Below are 19,707 nucleotides of genomic sequence, written 5' to 3'. Positions count from 1 at the left end.
ATGATGGGCACCTTACCAAGGGCGCAAAATTTTGATAGGTATTTTTAGTCTTTTAGCTTTACTTATCTTTATTACAATTTAAATGTATGAGGTTGATCGGCTGATTTTAAGATTGTGGCAAATTAATACATTAATTTATTATGGTAGGTATTAAAAACTCGAGACAAAATGATGATGATAAAGTTTATTTCGAAACAAACGTATTCACGATGTAACATGAGTAAACCGAATAATTTTAACAGCGTATTCCTGATTATATTTAGAGACAAAAATGTCCTACTTATAAACTTTTTTGAAATTCGCCTAGTTTCAGAGATATTATTAATTTAAAAAAAAACATGTTTTTATTGTTACTGAGTGTTCAAGGCCTTTTTGATGTTAATGTTGCTGCTATGGGACGTAGTCTAAATATCCTTATTGATAGATGTCAAAAAGTGACAAGTAACACTTTGCAAAAAGTGGGTTCTACGAAAAAAAATGTAAAAATCAATTTTAAGTGACAATTTTACCAATAACATTTATTTTTTATGTACAAATACATTCAAAAAATTGAAAAAACAAAACAAAAAAAAATTTTTTTTTTGGCGAAATTGACCTAAACTGATATTACATTTTTTACTTCTTTTGACCTCAGAAATGCGTGGTTAAAATTATTCGGTTTCCTCATGTTACACCGTGTATAAAACAATACAGTCATTCGACGAATCCTAGACAGGGCAATCGTGCGGGGTGCGAGGGGCGAGGGGTGGGTCGCGCGCACCCGAGCTGCATACATCGCCATTGTTAGTAGCTCGGTACTACTTACAGGGCTAGCGTGTCTTATTACTATAAGACACGCTACACTACGCTTTAAGACTTACTAGTCAAGTGTAAGTCTCGGGCAGTTATGTAACAGTCTGACAACCCTAACGGTACCATTCCATTTCTGACCGCAGCTGCACTACTGGTACTGAACGCGTCGGTATTATTGTCAATTTCTATAGGAAAATGAACAGTAGTGCAGCTGTCTTTGGAAATTGACTGTCACCTTAATACTGTGATCTTGTGCGGTCGTCATAGCATCTTAATCTTAATACCTATCGACTCCATTCTGTCACGGATAAAAAGCCTTGACTTCAAATTCAACTATCTCTCCAAGCAGAATAACAACCAGTATTTTTGGTTATTATAAGCTTAGCAGTCTTAATTTAAATACATTGATTATTATATTTCAGGGCATCGAAATCTACGCAGGCGTGCGGCGTTCGCGCACAGGCGAGCTTATTCCGACAGGCATCGGTCGCCTCTGTAACTGGACCCCCAATAAGGACGGACCCGAGGCCGACGAGTACCCCAGCTTCGGGGCCTACCAGCGCTCTCTGACCCTGGTCTGCGAGCAGGGAGACCCTGGGGTCATCACCTGGACCCCAGACAAGCATACTCCTGATACCGTCTATTACCAGGTGAGGTTTGGGTGATGCTAGGTTTCATGTTCATCGGGTGGGAGGGTGTTACCTCCATTTTTGTTCAAAACATCTTTTAGCATAGTTAAAGTTATCGGAAATGGTCAAAGTGCAAAAAAATGTATACGACCTTATTGCCATATATTAAGGTAGTGTGTACATATTTTTTAGTATTTCTCCATGACGATATTTAATAATTTGACTGTAGATAATTTTGAAGAAAGTTTTTGGCTCGTTTAGCCAAATAATTGGGCTTGCATGCAGTGACCTTCACCGGTATTAGAATAGAACTAAGAAATAGAATGCATCAAATATTTGTTTCTTTCTTCAAAATTATATTTGAATATTGTTGGAAAACATGGTATTTGAAAAGCTAAAATATTCATCAGTTATCAAAATAATTATAACAGAACTACTGACAATGATACTCGGTAGAAGCTCACATACATGACACTATCACTTCACTTCATCTCACTCGTCTTTCTGTGTGTACATAACCTTCGCTCTGTTTTCTGTTTCAGCCTTACAAGTCTTCTCTGTTTCGCATGACTGTGCTCAGGTTGAACTGTATATAATGGATCGGTGATATTTCTGCGCTTTTGTATTTTTTGGATGTTAACGTTTGTTTAATGTTTCAGTGTTTCACCCACCGACATCTCGGTTGGAAAATAAACGTGGTTGACGAGTGTGACGCGGTCGACAGCGAGGAGAGTCGCGTGGTTGAGCGAGTGGTGGCGCCCGATTTGCTCGGAGAGGAATCCGTCCAGGTACACAGTCGTGTCAAACCCGATAACTTCTTAGAGCACAAGCGGCTCGAGAAAATAATCAACTCGAAACCACCTTATAACGATTTCAGTAGCAATAAGCTCACCGGGGAGGTGCGGTATCGCCCGGAGCCTTCCAACCAGCTACACCAGGAGTATGGATTGCCGATCGGCGCCGGACAGATCAAGGAAGTCATAGACGTCGTCGAGACGATAGAATCTAACATGAAGGATCAGATGAAACATGACAAACATCAGCCCAAACCGCATCAGTACCAGGTGCATGAGGATATCAACGAGTTTTTACCAGAACAACCCATGAGGGAAGGAGATGAATACGTGGTAGAGCCCGGGAAGATGCCTGAGAGTTACATGCTACCACCCAACCAGAAGCCATTGACGTTGCAGGCGGTACTTCGTCCTAATGGCCCAAACACACACCCAGGTATGGGACATCCATTTAGAAAAACACCCCCAGAATTGAAGCTACGCCGGCCCCCACCGATGCGGCACCAAAATATTCCGGGTTATCCTCTATCGATGCCGACGCATTCCCAGAAAAAGAAATACTCGAACAACCGTGGGCCGCCGGTCCGACTACCCATGCAATCTAACCATGGGCCTTTACCAAGCATGACACAGTTAAAACCATTCCCGCCACAGGGGAAACCGTTGCCTCCACTCAAGCCCTTAAGGCCAGGTTTTAGTTTTTCCCTACCAACATCTATGAGCCAATTACCCCAAGTACCTTCGGGACCAGTGCAGAGCATTATAATGGGCAAGCCGGCTCCATCCAGTGTACAGCCGCCTATAAAGACACAGACATTAAGTCTTGGCAAGAGCGATATCATAGCGAATCACGTTGTAAAAAGTCAAATTACCCTCCCAGGGCTTAGCGACTTAGTCATCGCGCAGCCCACTGAACCACAAATCAGCATGAGCCGACCAGGTCAAATTATATTAGGAAGACCGATGGAAAATCCTGTGCCTTTAGATCAACAGATGGCCCCTAACAAACCGAGGCTTGAAGTTATCCCTATAGAAACATCTGAACCCCCTCGTCCAACGAATACGCCTCGCATCAGAATAAAACCGGTCGAACCACTACCAGATAAAACTGAAACTGAAATCAAGTCATCTGATTTCATGGGTGAATCAGTCGACCCTACGCCACTGCAACCTGCAGTCAATACTGGCTTCAAGCCTGATTCGATTGTCGTTGAGAGTGGCTTCAAACCTATCATTAGAGAACCTCTGATGGCTAGTGAGGATAGAATCACGAATTATGATGTCAGTTCTAATAGAAGACAAGACACTGATGTTGAAGAAGACTACGAAGAGGCACCACAAGGAATCTCATCATCATCAACAAGTCATGCTTATCCTCCTAGTGAAACTTTGACTCAGTCGTTCGAGCCTATATTTATACCATCACCGCTCGATCATATCAGTGATAATACAGAGAAATCAACTACTACAGAACTATTTCCCATCAATCATGCTAAAGAAGAACGGCCTTATCCGTTTTATGTTAAAGAAGATGACACAATAGACGAGCTTTTTAGTAAAAAGAATATGGAGAAAGATGTCCCGGATATGGTAATGGAATCCGACCGAGTGAGTCCTCAGTATCTGCCTCCTGATCCAAAGTCACGTAACAAGCCACAGCCTATAAAACAAGCACCAACACAAGAACAGACATTTACAACCTACGATGGGAAGACTGTCTCTGGTGCATCATTAGTTTCTGTTCCCGCCTCTTCAAGCGACACCCCTTCGGGTGGCACCAAATTGTTTTCTTCCAAACTACCGTCAATTACCGAATTACTACTTAAGAAGCCACAATTTGGACCATATAGAGGAGATTTGCCAACTGAAGTAGTTGAACACTTAAAAAAAGATACATTACCTAGAAGCCCTTCAAAAGTAGTTTCTTTTGAGGAGCAAACCAAAGAAGATGGGACTGATAATTTGAAACCCGAAGCAAGTGAGATTGACGGAGTTAAAGTTTCACCGCCAGAACTCAAAGAAAATGAGGCTGAAAATGACGATGAAAGTGATGAATATGAAGAAGATGACGAGGAAGAGGAAGGATTTTCCATTAGGAAAAAAAGAGACACTAAAGATACTCTATTCGAAAGAGGCGAGGTTGAAGAGCAACCGGCTACGGTTAGAGTCAGTTCAATAAAAAATCAAGTAGACTTTGACGTTGGTAAAAAGACTGTTACTAATTCCGCAATACAAACGTGGTCGACAAATCTAGTTCTTCTAACGTTATGGCTGAGACTTTTATAATTTGTAATTTATTTGACTATTTATTGGATTAAGTTTAAGCCTTGCCATTAATGCATTTTAGCGTGGGCTGTCTTCGTCTATCCTTGATGTATCTTGGTGCACACTGTTACCATCATGTTTCACGCGTAAAGCAGTCAATACTCCATTAATTTAAGGTTTTGTAAATATTTTTTTTACGTTTTAATAATAAATTAGTTTAACTTTTCCATTGTTTTAATTTAACCTGCCGATACCACCCTAAAATAGGCCTATATATGTGGCAATCAAAGCCAAAGGTAGGTGTAAATTGAATCAGATTTTAGCAACATCCAATTTTCGATAAGTTTTGTCAGTTTTACTAAGCAGAACTGCCCGTAACACGGGAACTAGAATCGACAAACCTTTTTACTGAACTGGTCACAAATTAATTAGTTAATCCGAGTAGTTTTACAAATTCTATACCAATCTTCTAAGATCCAAACTATACTTACGCCAATATGAGGTCTAAAACTCCCATATTAATAAGTATTACAGGTTTAAGCGCCTAGTTATAAGAATAAAGATAATGTTACAAGGGAGCTCGTCATACATAGTCACATTGGACAAGTCAAGACTAATTTTAGCCTATTATATATTTTTAACACGGTAACGGTCAAGTAAAGATAAAAAAAAATCTATTATATACCTAAAACTTCTGCATAAAAACAATACAAAAAGATGATAATCTTAGGGTCACTTTTGCATAAGATCGATTAATTTCAGCTCAATGAAGTCATTCACAATTTATGAGAATATACAATCTAAGTTTCCGACTGCTCTCCCGATGCCGAAGTCCCAGCTTGTTGATTCAATCCTTCTGTCAGAGTTGCAACTAGAGGCGTGCCAGTTCTAGAGTTGGCACAAAACGGACGGTCTTCTAGAGGCGTGCCACTTCTAGAGTTGGTACATAACGGACGGTCTTCTAAAGGCGTGCCACTTCTAGAGTTGGTACAAAACGAACGGTCTTCTCCTAGAGGCGTGCCACTTCTAGAGTTGGTACAAAACGGACGGTCTTCTAGAGGCGTGCCACTTCTAGAGTTGGTACAAAACGGACGGTCTTCTAGAGGCGTGCCACTTCTAGAGTTAGTGCAAACCAGACGGTCTTCTCCCAGAGGCGTGCCACTTCTAGAGTTGGTTCGAAACGGACGGTCTTCTAGAGGCGTGCCAGTTCTAGAGTTAGTGCAAACCGGACGGTCTTCTCCCAGAGGCGTGCCATTTCTAGAGTTGCTTCGAAACGGACGGTCTTCTAGAGGCGTGCCAGTTCTAGAGTTAGTGCAAACCGGACGGTGTTCTCCCAGAGGCGTGCCACTTCTAGAGTTGGTTCGAAACGGACGGTCTTCTAGAGGCGTGCCAGTTCTAGAGTTTGTGCAAACCGGACGGTCTTCTCCTAGAGGCGTGCCACTTCTAGAGTTAGTGCAAACCGGACGATCTTCTGCTGATGAACACCTAATCTGACCGCTCGGTTCTTCAGTAGGTGTCGCTATAAGAGGGGTATTACTCCTAGGCTTGGTACAGAACGGACGTCGTTTGAAGATGGTGTGCAAGCTGGATATCTTCTTGGTGAGGCGAGTGAAGTTCGCAACGGCTTGCTCGTGAGGATATTGGGAGTCGATTAGACGTAGGATCGAGTCTCGCTCGCGGCCGCTGCAACCAAAATATTCGATTTGGTCAGGAAGAAAACATTAATATTTGAAATTGGTCAAGAAGAAGGAAGACATTCATATTTGAAATAAAGGTACCGGTGAGACTGAACTAGCGACTTCGTAAGAACGTCCCGTTACGTGTTGTTATGTTGTTCAACGAAATTGTTTTGTAGGATAGGCAAATTTATTTATTTATCAAAATAAACAGGGTCGTCAAAATATACGAGCATAGGGATTCCAGATACCTAATGATTTTCTTAGAATTAATGTTTCTTACTTCTTAATGAAGTTGGCCCATCTATTCTCACATGATTTAGATTTGTATCACTATTAAAATATAGAGGTAGGCATTATAAATATGAACTAACTGTCGATTATGTAAAAGTCGAGCGGCGGAAGGCAAGCCCAGTCCAGCATAGTCGGCGGTTGTTACATCGCTCCCAGATAACACCAGGAGTTCGATCAGCTCAGTCGAGGCTCCTTGGGTCACTGGACAAAAAAATATTAACCTTTTAGGATGACTCACGTTAGACCGGGCCGCAACCAAAATATTCGATTTGGTCAGGAAGAAAACATCGATATTTGAAATAAAGGTACCGGTGAGACTGAGCTAGCGACTTCGTAAGAGATCCTGGGGCTTCCGGCGATTACTTTTCTATGACATATGACAGGCTATGACGTGATGTGTTCCATAGAAAACGATGGCCCGGACACGGCTCGGTCTAACGTGAGTCATCCGTTTCACCGTCACGTTAATGAAGTGATAAAGTGTCATTAACACCAAACTACCAATTGCAAGTAAATAACCCGTATAACGTATCAAGTCGTGGCGTGTGGGGCACGAAATGTACTGGCCGCATAGCCAAGGTGCCAATCGCTTACGCTCCGTGGCGATCGAAACGCCACTGTCACTGTCACACTAATATGAAAGAGTGATAGAGAGACAAAGCTTTTCGTTGTCGAAGCGATAGCGATTGTAACCTTGGCTAGGCCGGCAGACTTTACATCAAGTCAATGACGGCAAAATGGTTAAGGTTAACAAATGTGTTTCCACGTACTTATTTTCGGCTGTACTCGTATTATTGTACTTTGATTTGTGTATCAATGGTTAAATTAAAGTTGTCGCGTTTGACATTTAAGACTAAGAATCTATGTTGATTTGTGTCAGGGCTGTAAGTACCTAATTATTACTCCTTACAAAAAATATTAGCCTTTGCTGGTAGGTATACAAGTTATGAAAAGTTCAAGATTTGGAGAGCTCTCGAGAATTTCTAGTAGATTTCACTAGAATTGTTCATAGGTGTGTTTTAGAAAGTTTTTCATAGGTGATTATGAAAAAATTCTGCATCAGAGGCTCGTACTGTCTCTACCACGCATAACAACAGTAGGTCATCCATTAGACAAGGCTCGGAAAAAGCCCGTCACTTTGAAGTCATAAGTAACTATAATTTAGGACCCATTTTTGAGTCGAAAATATTCGCTCACAGTTTACGGATGTCATTGGAACATATATTTTAATCGTTGACATTGGTATGAGGAAGTCAGAATGGGTTATGTTTTCAAAATGATGGGCGTTTTTCAGAACCTAGAAAATAAAGAAGAATAAAATTATTGGGAAGGAATACTGAATGAGTTTACCAGCCCTGAAGAGAGGGGTCCATCCATTATTATCTTTGACAGTCAAGTCTCCGCCTCGTTGCAGAATGTGGTTGAGCATCTCCGGACTCCCTGCGTCTGCCGCGTAGTGCTCGACGCGAAGACCGTTGAGGTCGCGCGCCTGTAATAAATTATTCCCTTCGGCCGCGTACGATACCGGAGATTCGTAACCAATTGCGACAGAAGAAAGAATCTACTTTTTACGATACTAGTTACAACTCAAGGCTTTTTTTTACTCAAACGAAACCACGTAATTCTTTCGTAACTGGTTTCGAGCGACAATTTTTATGTTTTTTCCGAAACTAGTTTCGAACGAGGGTACGCGGGATAGTAATATGTATAATTGTATATTCTATGTCTCTTAATATCTATGGCGTATTGTGCATTTAACTTGGTTGTTTTTTTTAATAAATAAAATGCCGTTAAACCCGGTAAATGTTATGTATTTGTCTTTACATGTTATTAATTAACAATTCGTCACAATGTAGAGTTCTTTCATATCAATTTATGAATAAAAAAGAAAAGATGAGGCTATACAGTTAATTTTTAGTAACGCTTGTCTCATAAGACGAACTATGTCTTGAGTATGCACTCTATTAAAATCTTCTACAACGTCTGAAGCTTCGATCAACTCCTCCCAGGCACCTGTTTCTAAATGCTCCCGGCACACAAGTGTACGCTGAGGAATATAGAAATCGAAATCACATAAAAGTTTTATTCTTATCATGTTTGGTATTTCCTGCAGCGTCAGAATGTTGCATCTTTTAAAAATACATTTTTCAATGTTTTCCGCAGCTCTGATAATTGTCAACGGCTCACCGACTGGGTTCATTTCGAAATTCATAGTATCCAGTTCTCTCTACTTTTATTATCACGATAATTCAGACTTCCTTTTACGAAAATCTAACACGAAAAGATTCCTGCCGTAATCTATAATTGTTCTAATAAAAGAAGGACGTCATTGTTGACATATACAATACCATAGATATAATTTATATATGTCACAGTATAGAGATTAGAGATTCAAACTTTTTTTTACAAGTGAAAAGTCCAGTGAATCAGTGATAATTAAAAAAATATTTACTATTTTAATATCTTTATTTAGTTTATGAATTTATATCATAACGTATGTGTATGTAATCACAGTAAGAAGAAAAATTACAAATTACTTAAACACACGGTCAAACAGCAAAGCTTTGCCGTTGGTAAAGAAAACATCTACGCTGAACTGGCTTAACTAAAAACAGAACAAAAGCAAAAAAAATTAAAATCGAAAAGGAGCTATCAATTCTATACAATGACCCACCGATATTTCGTTTCGGTTTAGTTGTGCAATTGATTGCTTAATTTCAGCCTCGATCTCTTGGTACTCCTTTGACATTTTCGTTTGTTTCTTAAATATGTTGAATAATTTGGTTTCTTTGGATAATATCTCGAGCAGTTGTGCTAGCGTCGGATTCTTTCGCCCAACAAATCTATTTAAACGGCTGTGCCAACCTTCGATATTATTTGTTGTTCTTATTTTTTCCTCAGAACAGTTACAGACTCTAACAAAATCAGTTCTTTTCATCCATTGCTTTTGGAAATATTCATTAAATTTCTTTATGTCATCCCCATGTGGACTTTTACACATCACATAAGCTTTACCTGTTTGAATGTACTCTTTTGGCAATCGAGCAAGGCTAGCACATCTTGCTACGTGCCTTCTTTTGACCCTTGTAGTAATCTTCAAGAATTTGGCTTTTCGGAACAAACACCTGTTAAGGTGATAGAAACATCCCTTGACGACCACCGAAGGAAAGACTTTTCGAATTGCTTTCATTGGGGCTAATTCAAAGTCAACGGTAATTTTTTCTGGTTGCCAGTCTTCGAATTGAGATTGTATTAATCTAAATACAATGGTGTAAGTTTCAAATTTTTTATCAGGAAGTAAGCAATAAATCAATGGTATTATATTTGACGTATGCTCGTCAACTCCGTGAATGGTGTATAATTGTTTGAAGCCTTTAGGGCTCGAACTAAACGTACCATCGCCCAAAATATGCATATATCTTCCTTCTTTGATTAATGGTACAATTTTTTTACTGCAAAACAGCAAAATTTTTCTATCGTCATCCTCATATTCGGCCAGCAGGAATGTTTTGAATTTTTCAGGTATTGTGACTTCTTTACATGATTTAAATCGTAATTTAGGTGCTCCAAGAACCCTTTTCCTTCATTATAAAGCCCAGTCTTAACGTTCTGAAAACCGGGGATCGATTGTAAAAGGTCAAGTCCTTCATCCTCCAAATTAAATACCATGTCTTCGTATTGTTTTTGAATACTCTCGAAATTATGAGAACAGTTCCTCTTCAAAGTATCCAGTTCTTTAAGAATCCTATTGGCAGAAAAATCTTCTTTACAGGTGTCGATATGAATTTTAGTTTTCACCACTTCATTCCTGTCATTGAGAGAGACACTGCCTTTACAACCCAGGCTACTATTATTAAAACAAAGCCAAAAAGTGCCACCGTTTGCGTAGAATTTCTTTCTATGATATCTACGACCATTATTCAATAATGATCTCCCACCCCTCTTTGTGGAAATGAAGTCTAATTCCATATTAATTCTGTTTGTTCCGTCCTCTTATTTATCTTCACTTTACTTTAACTGTAATCAGCTTTTTTTAAGGCTTTGTAGATGAAATATCAGAATTAAACTAAATGCTCATTCAACACAGGCAATTGACATCGATAAAGAAATAAACAAGACATTGACAGTATAACCGGCCAACAATCTAGAGAGGGTTTAATGCTATCAATATTTAAAGAGGTTCTGATATCATTTTGAAAGTTTATTTTAGTTCCGTATTAAGAATGTAAAGTACGCTTACGTAATTCATTATTTCAATAGAAATTCCTACTTCGATACTAGTAACGTGTAAGGAAAAAAACTTATTGCTTAGTAACTAGTATCGTAAAAAGTAGATTCTTTCTTCTATCGCAATTGGTTACGAATCTCCGGTATCGTACGCGGCCGAAGGGAAATTATTTATATAAAAGACGCAGAATAAATAATACTTAGTATGTACTACCGTACAGAAAGAAAACTTCCTACAAAACCGAAGTTTGACAGCGGTTCAGGGTCAAATCATGTTGTCCCTTTCTAATATATGGCTATCTATCCCTTTCGGCTATTTAGGGTTGTCAAAATTCAAGTCATTATCTTATCTGTGGTCGTGCACGCAAAGAGACGTCAAGTTATGCGAACCCTGATAAATGCTCGGAGTAATTCTGAGGCGAACGGAGCCGAGTTTGCCCGAAGCGAGGAGTTTCGCACCCCTGGCACAGACAGCAGTAGATTTACCTAAGCGGACGAGTTGTTCAAAGAGTGTGTGTGTGAGAATGTGAAGCACTTCTGATGCAGACTTTTTTGGATTTTTTGAGCATTCCACCAGAGCTTATGAACGCTACTCTGAGAATAACATTAGCGGTGGTATGCTATACTAAATATCATCAGATCGACAAAATCGGTAGCGTTAGTAAAAAAAAATCACACCCAGTTTTAACACAAAATAGACGTACGAGTAAATAATGTTAATTAGACATCTCTTAGGTATGCATTCTCCATCCTAGACCGCACTTACCATTGTGTGATTGTGGTCATATGCTTTCCATTATCTATCTAAAAAAAATGTAAGATGGTAGTTGTTGTTATTTTGTAGTAAAGGCAGGGGTGCGAAACTCCTGACTTCGGTCAAACTCGGCTCCACTCGGCTCATCATTGCTCCGAGCAATTATTAGGGTTGGCACCACTTGACTTCCTTTTGCGTGCACGACCACAGATAAGATAATCACTTGATTTTTAACAACCCTAAATAGCCGAAAGGGATAGTGCCATATATTAGAAAGGGACAGCATGATTCGACCCTGAACCACTGTCAAACTTCGTTTTTGTAGGAAGTTTCCTTTCTGTACGGTAGTACTATTAATTATTCTGTGGTAAAGGTTGAAGTCAGCACAGGTGTGATGGCGTCTGCCCAATGGATGACTTCATTGAGTACCCCTAAAACATCTACTAATTCTAAGATCATCATCTTCTTCTTGGTCGCGCCCTGAGGGGCCAACCAATATATATATGGGGTATTCTTCCTATCACTGCCCTCCAAGGCCTCTCGATCTTCGGCCATCTGCCTCGTTGCCTGGAGCGAAGTCTGGGTAATATTTTAAAGTTGTCTGGGTAAGATCATCATCATGCTTGACTATTATGCCGTCGTAAAATTGTTGGATATCTTAACCTGGAAGTCTGCTCCATTGTCCAGCAGTAAGTCCACCAGCATTACTTGACCGCCGAGTGCAGCCAGGTGTAATGGCGTCTGTCCGCTGGATGACGGCTGGTTTACGTTCGCCCCAGCTGTTAGTAGGAACTTTACAGTATTTATGTCGCCTGAAAATGAGAATACATTCATGTTTTAAAAACAAATTAGAGTAGTTTGTATACAGCAAAGCCGTCAACAATTAAGGATGATTCACGTTAGACGAGGCCGTGTCCGGGCCGGAGCTTCCGGGCGCTTACTTTTCTATGACATGACATGCGATCACGTGATGCTTTCCATAGAAAACGATGGGCCGGATGCTCCGGCCAGCCGGCCTAGCCAAGGTGACAATCGCTATAGCTTCGCCATCGAATCGCTATGTGTCTCTCTATCACTCTTCCATATTAGTGCGACAGTGACAGTTGCGTTTTGGTCGCTACGGAGCGTATGCGATTGGCATGTTGGCTACGCGGCCAGGACACGGCCCGGTTTATATACAGTGCAAACATTAATTCCTCTAGGTCTTGAACTTGTGGTTCGAGGATGTACCGATGTATTGCTTAACTGTGTTAGTTCAACAATTGAACAAAAAATATTATTTACCAAAAATTTTAAGAACTAATAGCGCATCGAGAATTGCGCAGGAGATGACGAATATATATATATATTTTTATTATGAATGGGCTTACTCATGACCACAGACTAGCCGAGGCGTAGACGTGGCCGACGATGGAGCATGCTCGCCCAGAAGGTGCCTGTTCACTCTTGACTTGAAGGTTGCCGGATTAATATTTTTGGAGTTATTATTTTTTATTCATAGGTACCTTTTCTCACAGCTGTTGCAAGGGGAGTGAAGCCGTTACTAGAGTTGACAATCTCGATAAGATCTGGTCTTTCTTCTAGCATAACTTGTACCTAAAAATATTAAAAAATGTCAGGATCAAGACAAAATTGTATACTCTGACCTGCCGCGAACAAGACTATATTTTATAAACACATATTTGCAGGGGTGCTAAGCTAATTAGTTTTGCAAGCATCAAATATCTCATTGGGTAAATCGGAAAATTGCGAACTAGAAGAGAGGCCTAAGAAGCTCAGCATGGCCAATGAATGGCTAAAATGATGATGTTGATAATGCTGAAGGCAAATTCCGTAAATTTAAGGCTTGATAATTATACTCTGTATCTTCAAAAAAGTAAAAGTAAAAGTAAACAAAATCTACCCTCAATGGCTCGTTAAGCCAGTTGAGGGTAGATGAAAATGAAAACATTACATGATCAAATAATGTAGGTTAAAGTCTGGTCGTTCAGAGACTGATCCGGGCGGTATTTAGTTGGTTAACCAATAAATGTTATAACTACCCGAAAATGTACAAGTCTTTGTTTACTTTTATTTAAATACCTAAAGGTAAAGATTATAGGTACCTGTTTAAGATAGCCACAGCGGACAGCCATGCAGAAGCAAATAACCGAAGTACCGTCTGTATCAGTGCTAATACTGGTTTCTTCAGACCATTGTGACTCTAGCCACCTCTTACTTGTGGTTTTAACCTGTGCCCTGTAACCATCACTGTATTTTTATATTTTCTTGATTTAGATATATTTATTTTTCCAATACAATATTACTTTACCGCCCTAGAGCGGGATTCGGGACAATACGTGCCTATGTCAAAAATTTAAAGGGCCATATGTACTGTAAAACGTTGTAATATGACACGTGCGAAAAGGTAATTCGCAACTCGTGTCGATTTAAAACACTCCCCTCGGTCGTGTTTTAATTTATCGCCACTCGTTTCGAATTTCCTCTTTTTCGCACTTGTATCGTAAATAACTATTACAGTAGATATGGTGATACTTTACCGCCCTAGGCCGGGATTTAAAGGGCCATATGTACTGTACACGTGCGAAAAGGTAATTCGCAACTCGTGTCCATTTAAAACACTCCACTCGCCACTCGTTGCGAATTCCCTACTTTTCGCACTTGTATCATAATATACTAATTCAAAAATGTTGCTTCTTTCCGATTACTGAACCAAACAGTGTTTTTATTATTATTACTCACCTGATTTGAGTGTTATCTTCATTACACTCATCTCCAGCTTCATCAACTTTTATTCGAAATTCACTTTCTTCTTTTACAGATTCACAATAATTGTCACCAACACCTTTCTCATTTACTGTCGCTTCATCTGAATTTATGATTTCTTTCTGTTTTAGGATGGTATTGTCTTCAGATGTTTCGATATTTCCATTATTTGCAGTGCAATTGTTTTCAGTTTCTGTATCTCTGTGACCTTCAATGTGTTCATAAATATTTTTTTCGTTCCCAAAACGATTAAGGGCTCTGTCCGCTAGAGTTGGCACTGCAGTTGCTTTTAAAATAACTTTAACGCGAAATTTGTGAGGGTGTCTCGGTGCTAGATTGTCAATTGTTTTTGTTGTTTTACCACCACTGTAAAAATATTAAATATCTCTCTACAACGGATTATAGGTATCTTACTTTCTCTTTCTCTAAGTCAGTCAGATACTTATATATTAATAAACAAAACAAAATATAAGATTCCAAATAAAATAGAAAATTGTTCGTTTCATCTACTTACAGTTCTACTACTGGTACGTTCTTTAATCTCTTAGCCTCCTTACTCATAAAACTTTACGGGCCTAATTTAGTTAAATTATGTTTTATCCCTTTCTTCCTCTTCTTCCTCGCGTTATCCCGGCATTCCGCCACGGCTCATGAGAGCCTGGGGTCCGCTTGCCATGCCATGGTTTGACGTAGGAACTAGTTTTTACGAAAGCGACTGCCATCTGACCTTCCAACCCAGAGGGTAAACTTAGGCCTTATTGGGATTAATCCGATTTCCTCACGATGTTTTCTTCACCGAAAAGCGACTGGTAAATATCAAATGATATTTCGTACATAAGTTCCGAAAAACTCATTGGTACGACCCGGGGTTTGAACCCGCGACCTCCAGATTGCAAGTCGCACGCTCTCACCGCTAGGCCACCAGCGCTTCCTAACCCCCCTTAACCCTTTCTTACTAATACATAAGTCAAACTGACAGATAAAGACAAACGATTATCAGCTAATTGAGGTTTGTAGCTCGTTTATGAATAAGGGGGTAAGTATTTACCTATAAACGACTACCCAAGGCGGCATCTTCTCTTTCTTCTGGACCCAAAACAAGAGGTCTCCATCCAGAAAATCAAAAGGCTCAGTAGTCCAGCTCAAAGTAATGTCACGCTTGGTTCTGCCTTCCACTATCGGGGGTGGGGGGCGCCAGGACGCAAACTTGTTCACCAAGTATGCTTGAAGGTCCATTTCTGCAACAGAAAACGCATAATTAGTGGTATCTAATTGATTAATAAATGTAAAAAGTATGGAGATATCTTTCTCGAGTGGGATCGATCATTATAATCTTAGTAATCTTACTATACAGATAAACTCATTTATTGTAAAATAAGTGTTATAAAATGAATACAGAACTAAAATAAAATTAACTACAACTAAAAACTAAAGGTAAAAATTAAAAATACCTATCAAAATTATTATATTATTATACTCTTTGATTATATCAACGTTTTACAAATCGATGAAAGCTCCTAAACACAATAAATAGATAGCATTAGTAATTAGTAATCGATTGTAGCTTGACCATTGTGACTTAAATTGTATATCTATTAATCAGATATTTATACGTGTATATTATACACGATTGATTAAATTTTATTAGATGTTATTAGGGGTAAATTTTATTAGGGTTCAACTTTCGTAACACAGACATTGAAATCAAACTTTTAAAAACCTACGCCTGCAACTACTGCAAACTTTGTCAATAACGAGTTGCATGCCGCATCTCAAATAGTGCTGTAACTTTCTGCACGCATCCGTTGTGTAGCTCCAGCGATTTGCCTTCAGCTATGGAGGTGTATTCTGGACGCAAAAACCATATGGCTGCGAAATTGCAGGTTTTAAATGAAACTCGTACTGAAGGAGAAAGCGTGGGTAGCAGTAACAGGGCAAATGATGATGATGACAATCATGTACACTTTCAATAATTATTTAAGTCTTAACTAGCGCTTTCTATCTATCATTTTGATTGGGGCAACAGTTGGGGGGCCTAGCCAAAATGACAATCGTTTGCACAGAAACGAAACGAAAGGCGCTCTATCGCACGAATATGGAAGAGTGATAGAGAGACAATAGCGTTTAATTTCGTTTTCTGCAAACGATCGTCATCTTAGCTAGGCTCCCTGGCCCCGTAGACAACATGCCAATAGCTAACGCTACGTAGCGGACGAACGCAACTGTCACTGTCACACTAATATGGAAGTGTAATAGAGACACCAAGCGATTCGATGGCGAAGCGTAAGCGATCGTCACCCAGGCCCCTGATCCTTTTTCTAATCTTTTCGTTAATACTATGAAGTAGTGGAACTAAAGAGTATGCAGTTGTCTAAACAACAACCGTATGGCTTTAAGCGTTTCGAATAGCGGCTCTGTACGAGTTCTTGTTGGTATGGCTAACAAGTAGTTGACTCAGTTAAATAAAAGTTTTATTTCGTGCCGAGAAGATTGTGGGTGTTTTAACAACGAGTTGAACTAGCAATGCATCAAGGAGAAGTTTCCAAAGTTGCTAAATTTTCCATACGGAATGTTCTCAGAACTTAAATTTTCCGAACCATAAAAATTATTCAGGAAGTCGCTGGACACCGCCATTATAATTTTTTTTAACTGACTGTCTTATTTACAGTACATTTTTTGATAATTTTCATAGGGAATGTTCTCATTGGACATTTAATTTAAATTCTCGTGTAAGTTTCCGGAAATTCCCGAGAATGTTACTGAATTTTTGAGAATGTTCTCTAGCGATTTCGATGAAATTTGCTATATAACGATTTTCGGGGGCGAAAAATCCATCTAGCTAGGTCTTATCTCTGGGATTTTTTTGAGTTTTTATATGTTTTCCGAGCAAAGCTTGGTCTCGTAGATATTATTTATTAAACAAGATTATTTAACCTCTAGACGCCCAGAGGCCTATAAAAAAGTCTCCAATTTCATTGAATTTGGAATCTTTAATTTAGCAAATATAAATTACATTGGTCTTGGAAAGTTTTTATTTGAGGTCGGTTAGAGGATATAGAGTAAGACCAACAAAAGTTTGCAGATTTCAGAAAGAGAAACGTCAAACTTCTATGAAATTATGACGTATAAATAACACTTGGACTGCGTGGGCTATCAAAATCGCTGCAGACTTTTCTTGGTCTAACTCTAGTTGGTTCATGTTTAATGCTGACTGTACAAAGCCTTGAATTATTTATGACCTATTTGATTGTGTGTTTAACTTTGTGGAGGTCACGTTATTAAGAAAAAAGTTAATGACGTTTCGTTGCTCTCACAAAAAGTCAAACATAGTATTCGTGTGTTCAAGTTAAATAAAATATTGCAGTTAAATAGGAAATAGTAGTTTGTGTTACAAGGGATCAAAATGATATATTTCCATCAAGGGCGTACATTGAATCCTGAATGAAACGATGGATTCTACAATAGAATGCCCAAGACGAAATAATTTTGATACCGTGTGACACATACCTACTGCTTTTCACATCAACTATGAGGAAAATAAAAAAAATCTTAGTGTTCACACAATCTGATGCTTAAACAGATTATTTAAGCTAATAAAATTGTAGGAACCTCAGAGGTTCAATCTGCACTGGCAGTTTCTTTGCCATAGAATGATATACCATACTTAATGTCGACACGTCAGTTTTGACTGTTAGAAAAATTCACTTATGTTTTAAGTATGTTCAATACGAATTATTTACGTTTATCTTATTAGTTATATCCCAGAAGTTGAAAAGTTGTTAATTTAAATACAGTTTATGAACCATACGCAGTGGTTTGATTGTGAACCCACATTGGTGACCGCGACTAAAAACACAAGAACGATGTCGAACGATAACGAGAACAATGGTGATGTGACGGTACCTCCCGCAGTGCAAGCAGAGAATCCACCATCAACCAGTGCAATTCCAACGACCGGCGTTTTCCGAGTCGGCATACGTGTTCCTCCGTTTTGGCCCGAAGAGCCGGCTGTATGGTTCGCACAACTCGCAGGTCAGTTTACTTTATCCGGAATCACCAGCGATACAACTAAATTCTATCATGTAATTGGAAATCTCAACCCCCAGTTTGCGATTGAAGTTAAGGATATAATCTTATCGCCACCCGAATCAAATAAGTATGATAAACTGAAGACTGAATTAATTAGACGATTGTCAGTCTCTCAGGAGCAAAAAATTAGACAACTGATGCTACATGAAGAACTCGGCGATCGCAAGCCCACACAATTTCTGAGGCATTTACGAAGTTTAGCTGGACCATCAGTTCCTGATGACTTCTTACGTCAAGTTTGGTCTGGCCGTTTACCCAATAATGTGCAAACTATCGTTGCGTCGCAATCAAGACTTCCACTCGATGATACAGCAGAGTTAGCCGACCGAATCCAAAAACTGGCACCAAGTTCGAGGCACGTAGCCAGCACATCAGCGGAACCGATGTGTGCTGCCTCAGAATTAGGTCGACGCGTTGACCAGCTAGCACAGCAAGTGGAAGCTTTACTAAGTGAGGACAATACGCAACGCCAAGGTAGACAACAGACTCGACTCTATCAATCTCAAAACCGAAACGCGTCTCGATCGAAATCTCGCCAACGCTCTGCATATATTCGCCGTGACGTTCCCGAAGGATTCACTATTTGCTGGTACCACTATCATTTTGGTTCTAAGGCAACAAACTGCGTGGAGCCATGTATATTCAAGTCGGGAAACATCCAGGGCAGGCAATAGTGGCCGAGAACGTCTGCCCCATTTCGTCAGGCCGTCTATTCATGACAGATCGTGCAACAAAGACCCAATATCTAATCGACACGGGTTCAGACCTGTGCGTATTTCCGCGTTTACTTGTCAACGAACGTCGAAAGAAGACTGATTATGAATTATACGCCGCCAACAGTACAGTAATCGCAACGTATGGTTATATTACTTTACACCTCGATTCCGGCCTGCGACGAATTTTTGAATGGCGATTTACAGTGGCCGATGTCTCGAAGCCTATTATTGGCGTTGATTTTTTGATCTTTTACAATTTGCTCGTCGACTGCCGCAATCAAAAGCTTATTGACAAAACTACTTCTCTCTTTACTGACGCACAGCAAGTCAGCGCGGCTGAAACTATATCGTCGATTCGTACGACCTTGACTAACGACTCCACGTATACGCTACTTCTACGTGACTTCCCGGATATCACTCGCCCTGCCGGTAAACTAGGTGCCCCTAAGCACGATACAGTGCATCATATAAGGACAACACCTGGACCCCCGGTCTCCAGCCGCCCTCGACGTCTGGATCCTGAGCGTTTAATAATCGCTAAAAAAGAATTCCATGACATGCTGCAGAATGGCACAGCTCGCAGATCAGAGAGTCCCTGGTCGTCACCTTTACACCTGGTGCGCAAGAAAAACAATGAGTGGAGACCTTGTGGAGACTATAGGGCACTTAATGCTCGAACTATACCCGACCAGTACCCTGTTCGTC

The 19,707-nt window shown here is 39.8% G+C and overlaps 2 protein-coding genes across 4 annotated transcripts in view; one reads left to right on the top strand and one right to left on the bottom strand.

Moving 5' to 3' along the window:
• Positions 1–4,706, top strand: part of LOC134675052 (protein Skeletor, isoforms B/C) — a 114,424-nt gene extending 109,718 nt beyond the window's left edge. Inside the window, exons 13-15 of one of the 3 annotated variants that reach the window (XM_063533199.1) lie at positions 1,215–1,442; positions 2,081–2,209; positions 2,299–2,436. In XM_063533199.1, the coding sequence (XP_063389269.1) occupies positions 1,215–1,442; positions 2,081–2,209; positions 2,299–2,301 (360 nt within the window). In that variant the 3' untranslated portion in view covers positions 2,302–2,436. Of the gene's footprint in view, positions 1–1,214; positions 1,443–2,080 lie in introns of all 3 variants that reach the window. The other 2 variants (XM_063533198.1, XM_063533197.1) reach the window with 2 other exon arrangements.
• A 574-nt stretch (positions 4,707–5,280) lies between these two features.
• Positions 5,281–15,436, bottom strand: LOC134675345 (uncharacterized). The gene is made up of 8 exons (XM_063533553.1): positions 15,246–15,436; positions 14,275–14,563; positions 13,537–13,644; positions 12,937–13,027; positions 12,095–12,243; positions 7,801–7,939; positions 6,531–6,651; positions 5,281–6,163 (listed from the first exon to the last, which is right to left on the bottom strand). Exons 1-8 carry the CDS (start codon positions 15,431–15,433, stop codon positions 5,281–5,283), a joined length of 1,968 nt encoding a protein of 655 aa, XP_063389623.1. The 5' UTR covers positions 15,434–15,436.
• Positions 15,437–19,707: the final 4,271 nt, after the last annotated feature.

This window comes from Cydia fagiglandana, chromosome 21, assembly GCF_963556715.1.
Source record: "Cydia fagiglandana chromosome 21, ilCydFagi1.1, whole genome shotgun sequence".
Taxonomy (NCBI): domain Eukaryota; kingdom Metazoa; phylum Arthropoda; class Insecta; order Lepidoptera; family Tortricidae; genus Cydia; species Cydia fagiglandana.
This window is presented reverse-complemented; position numbering and strand designations above follow the sequence as displayed.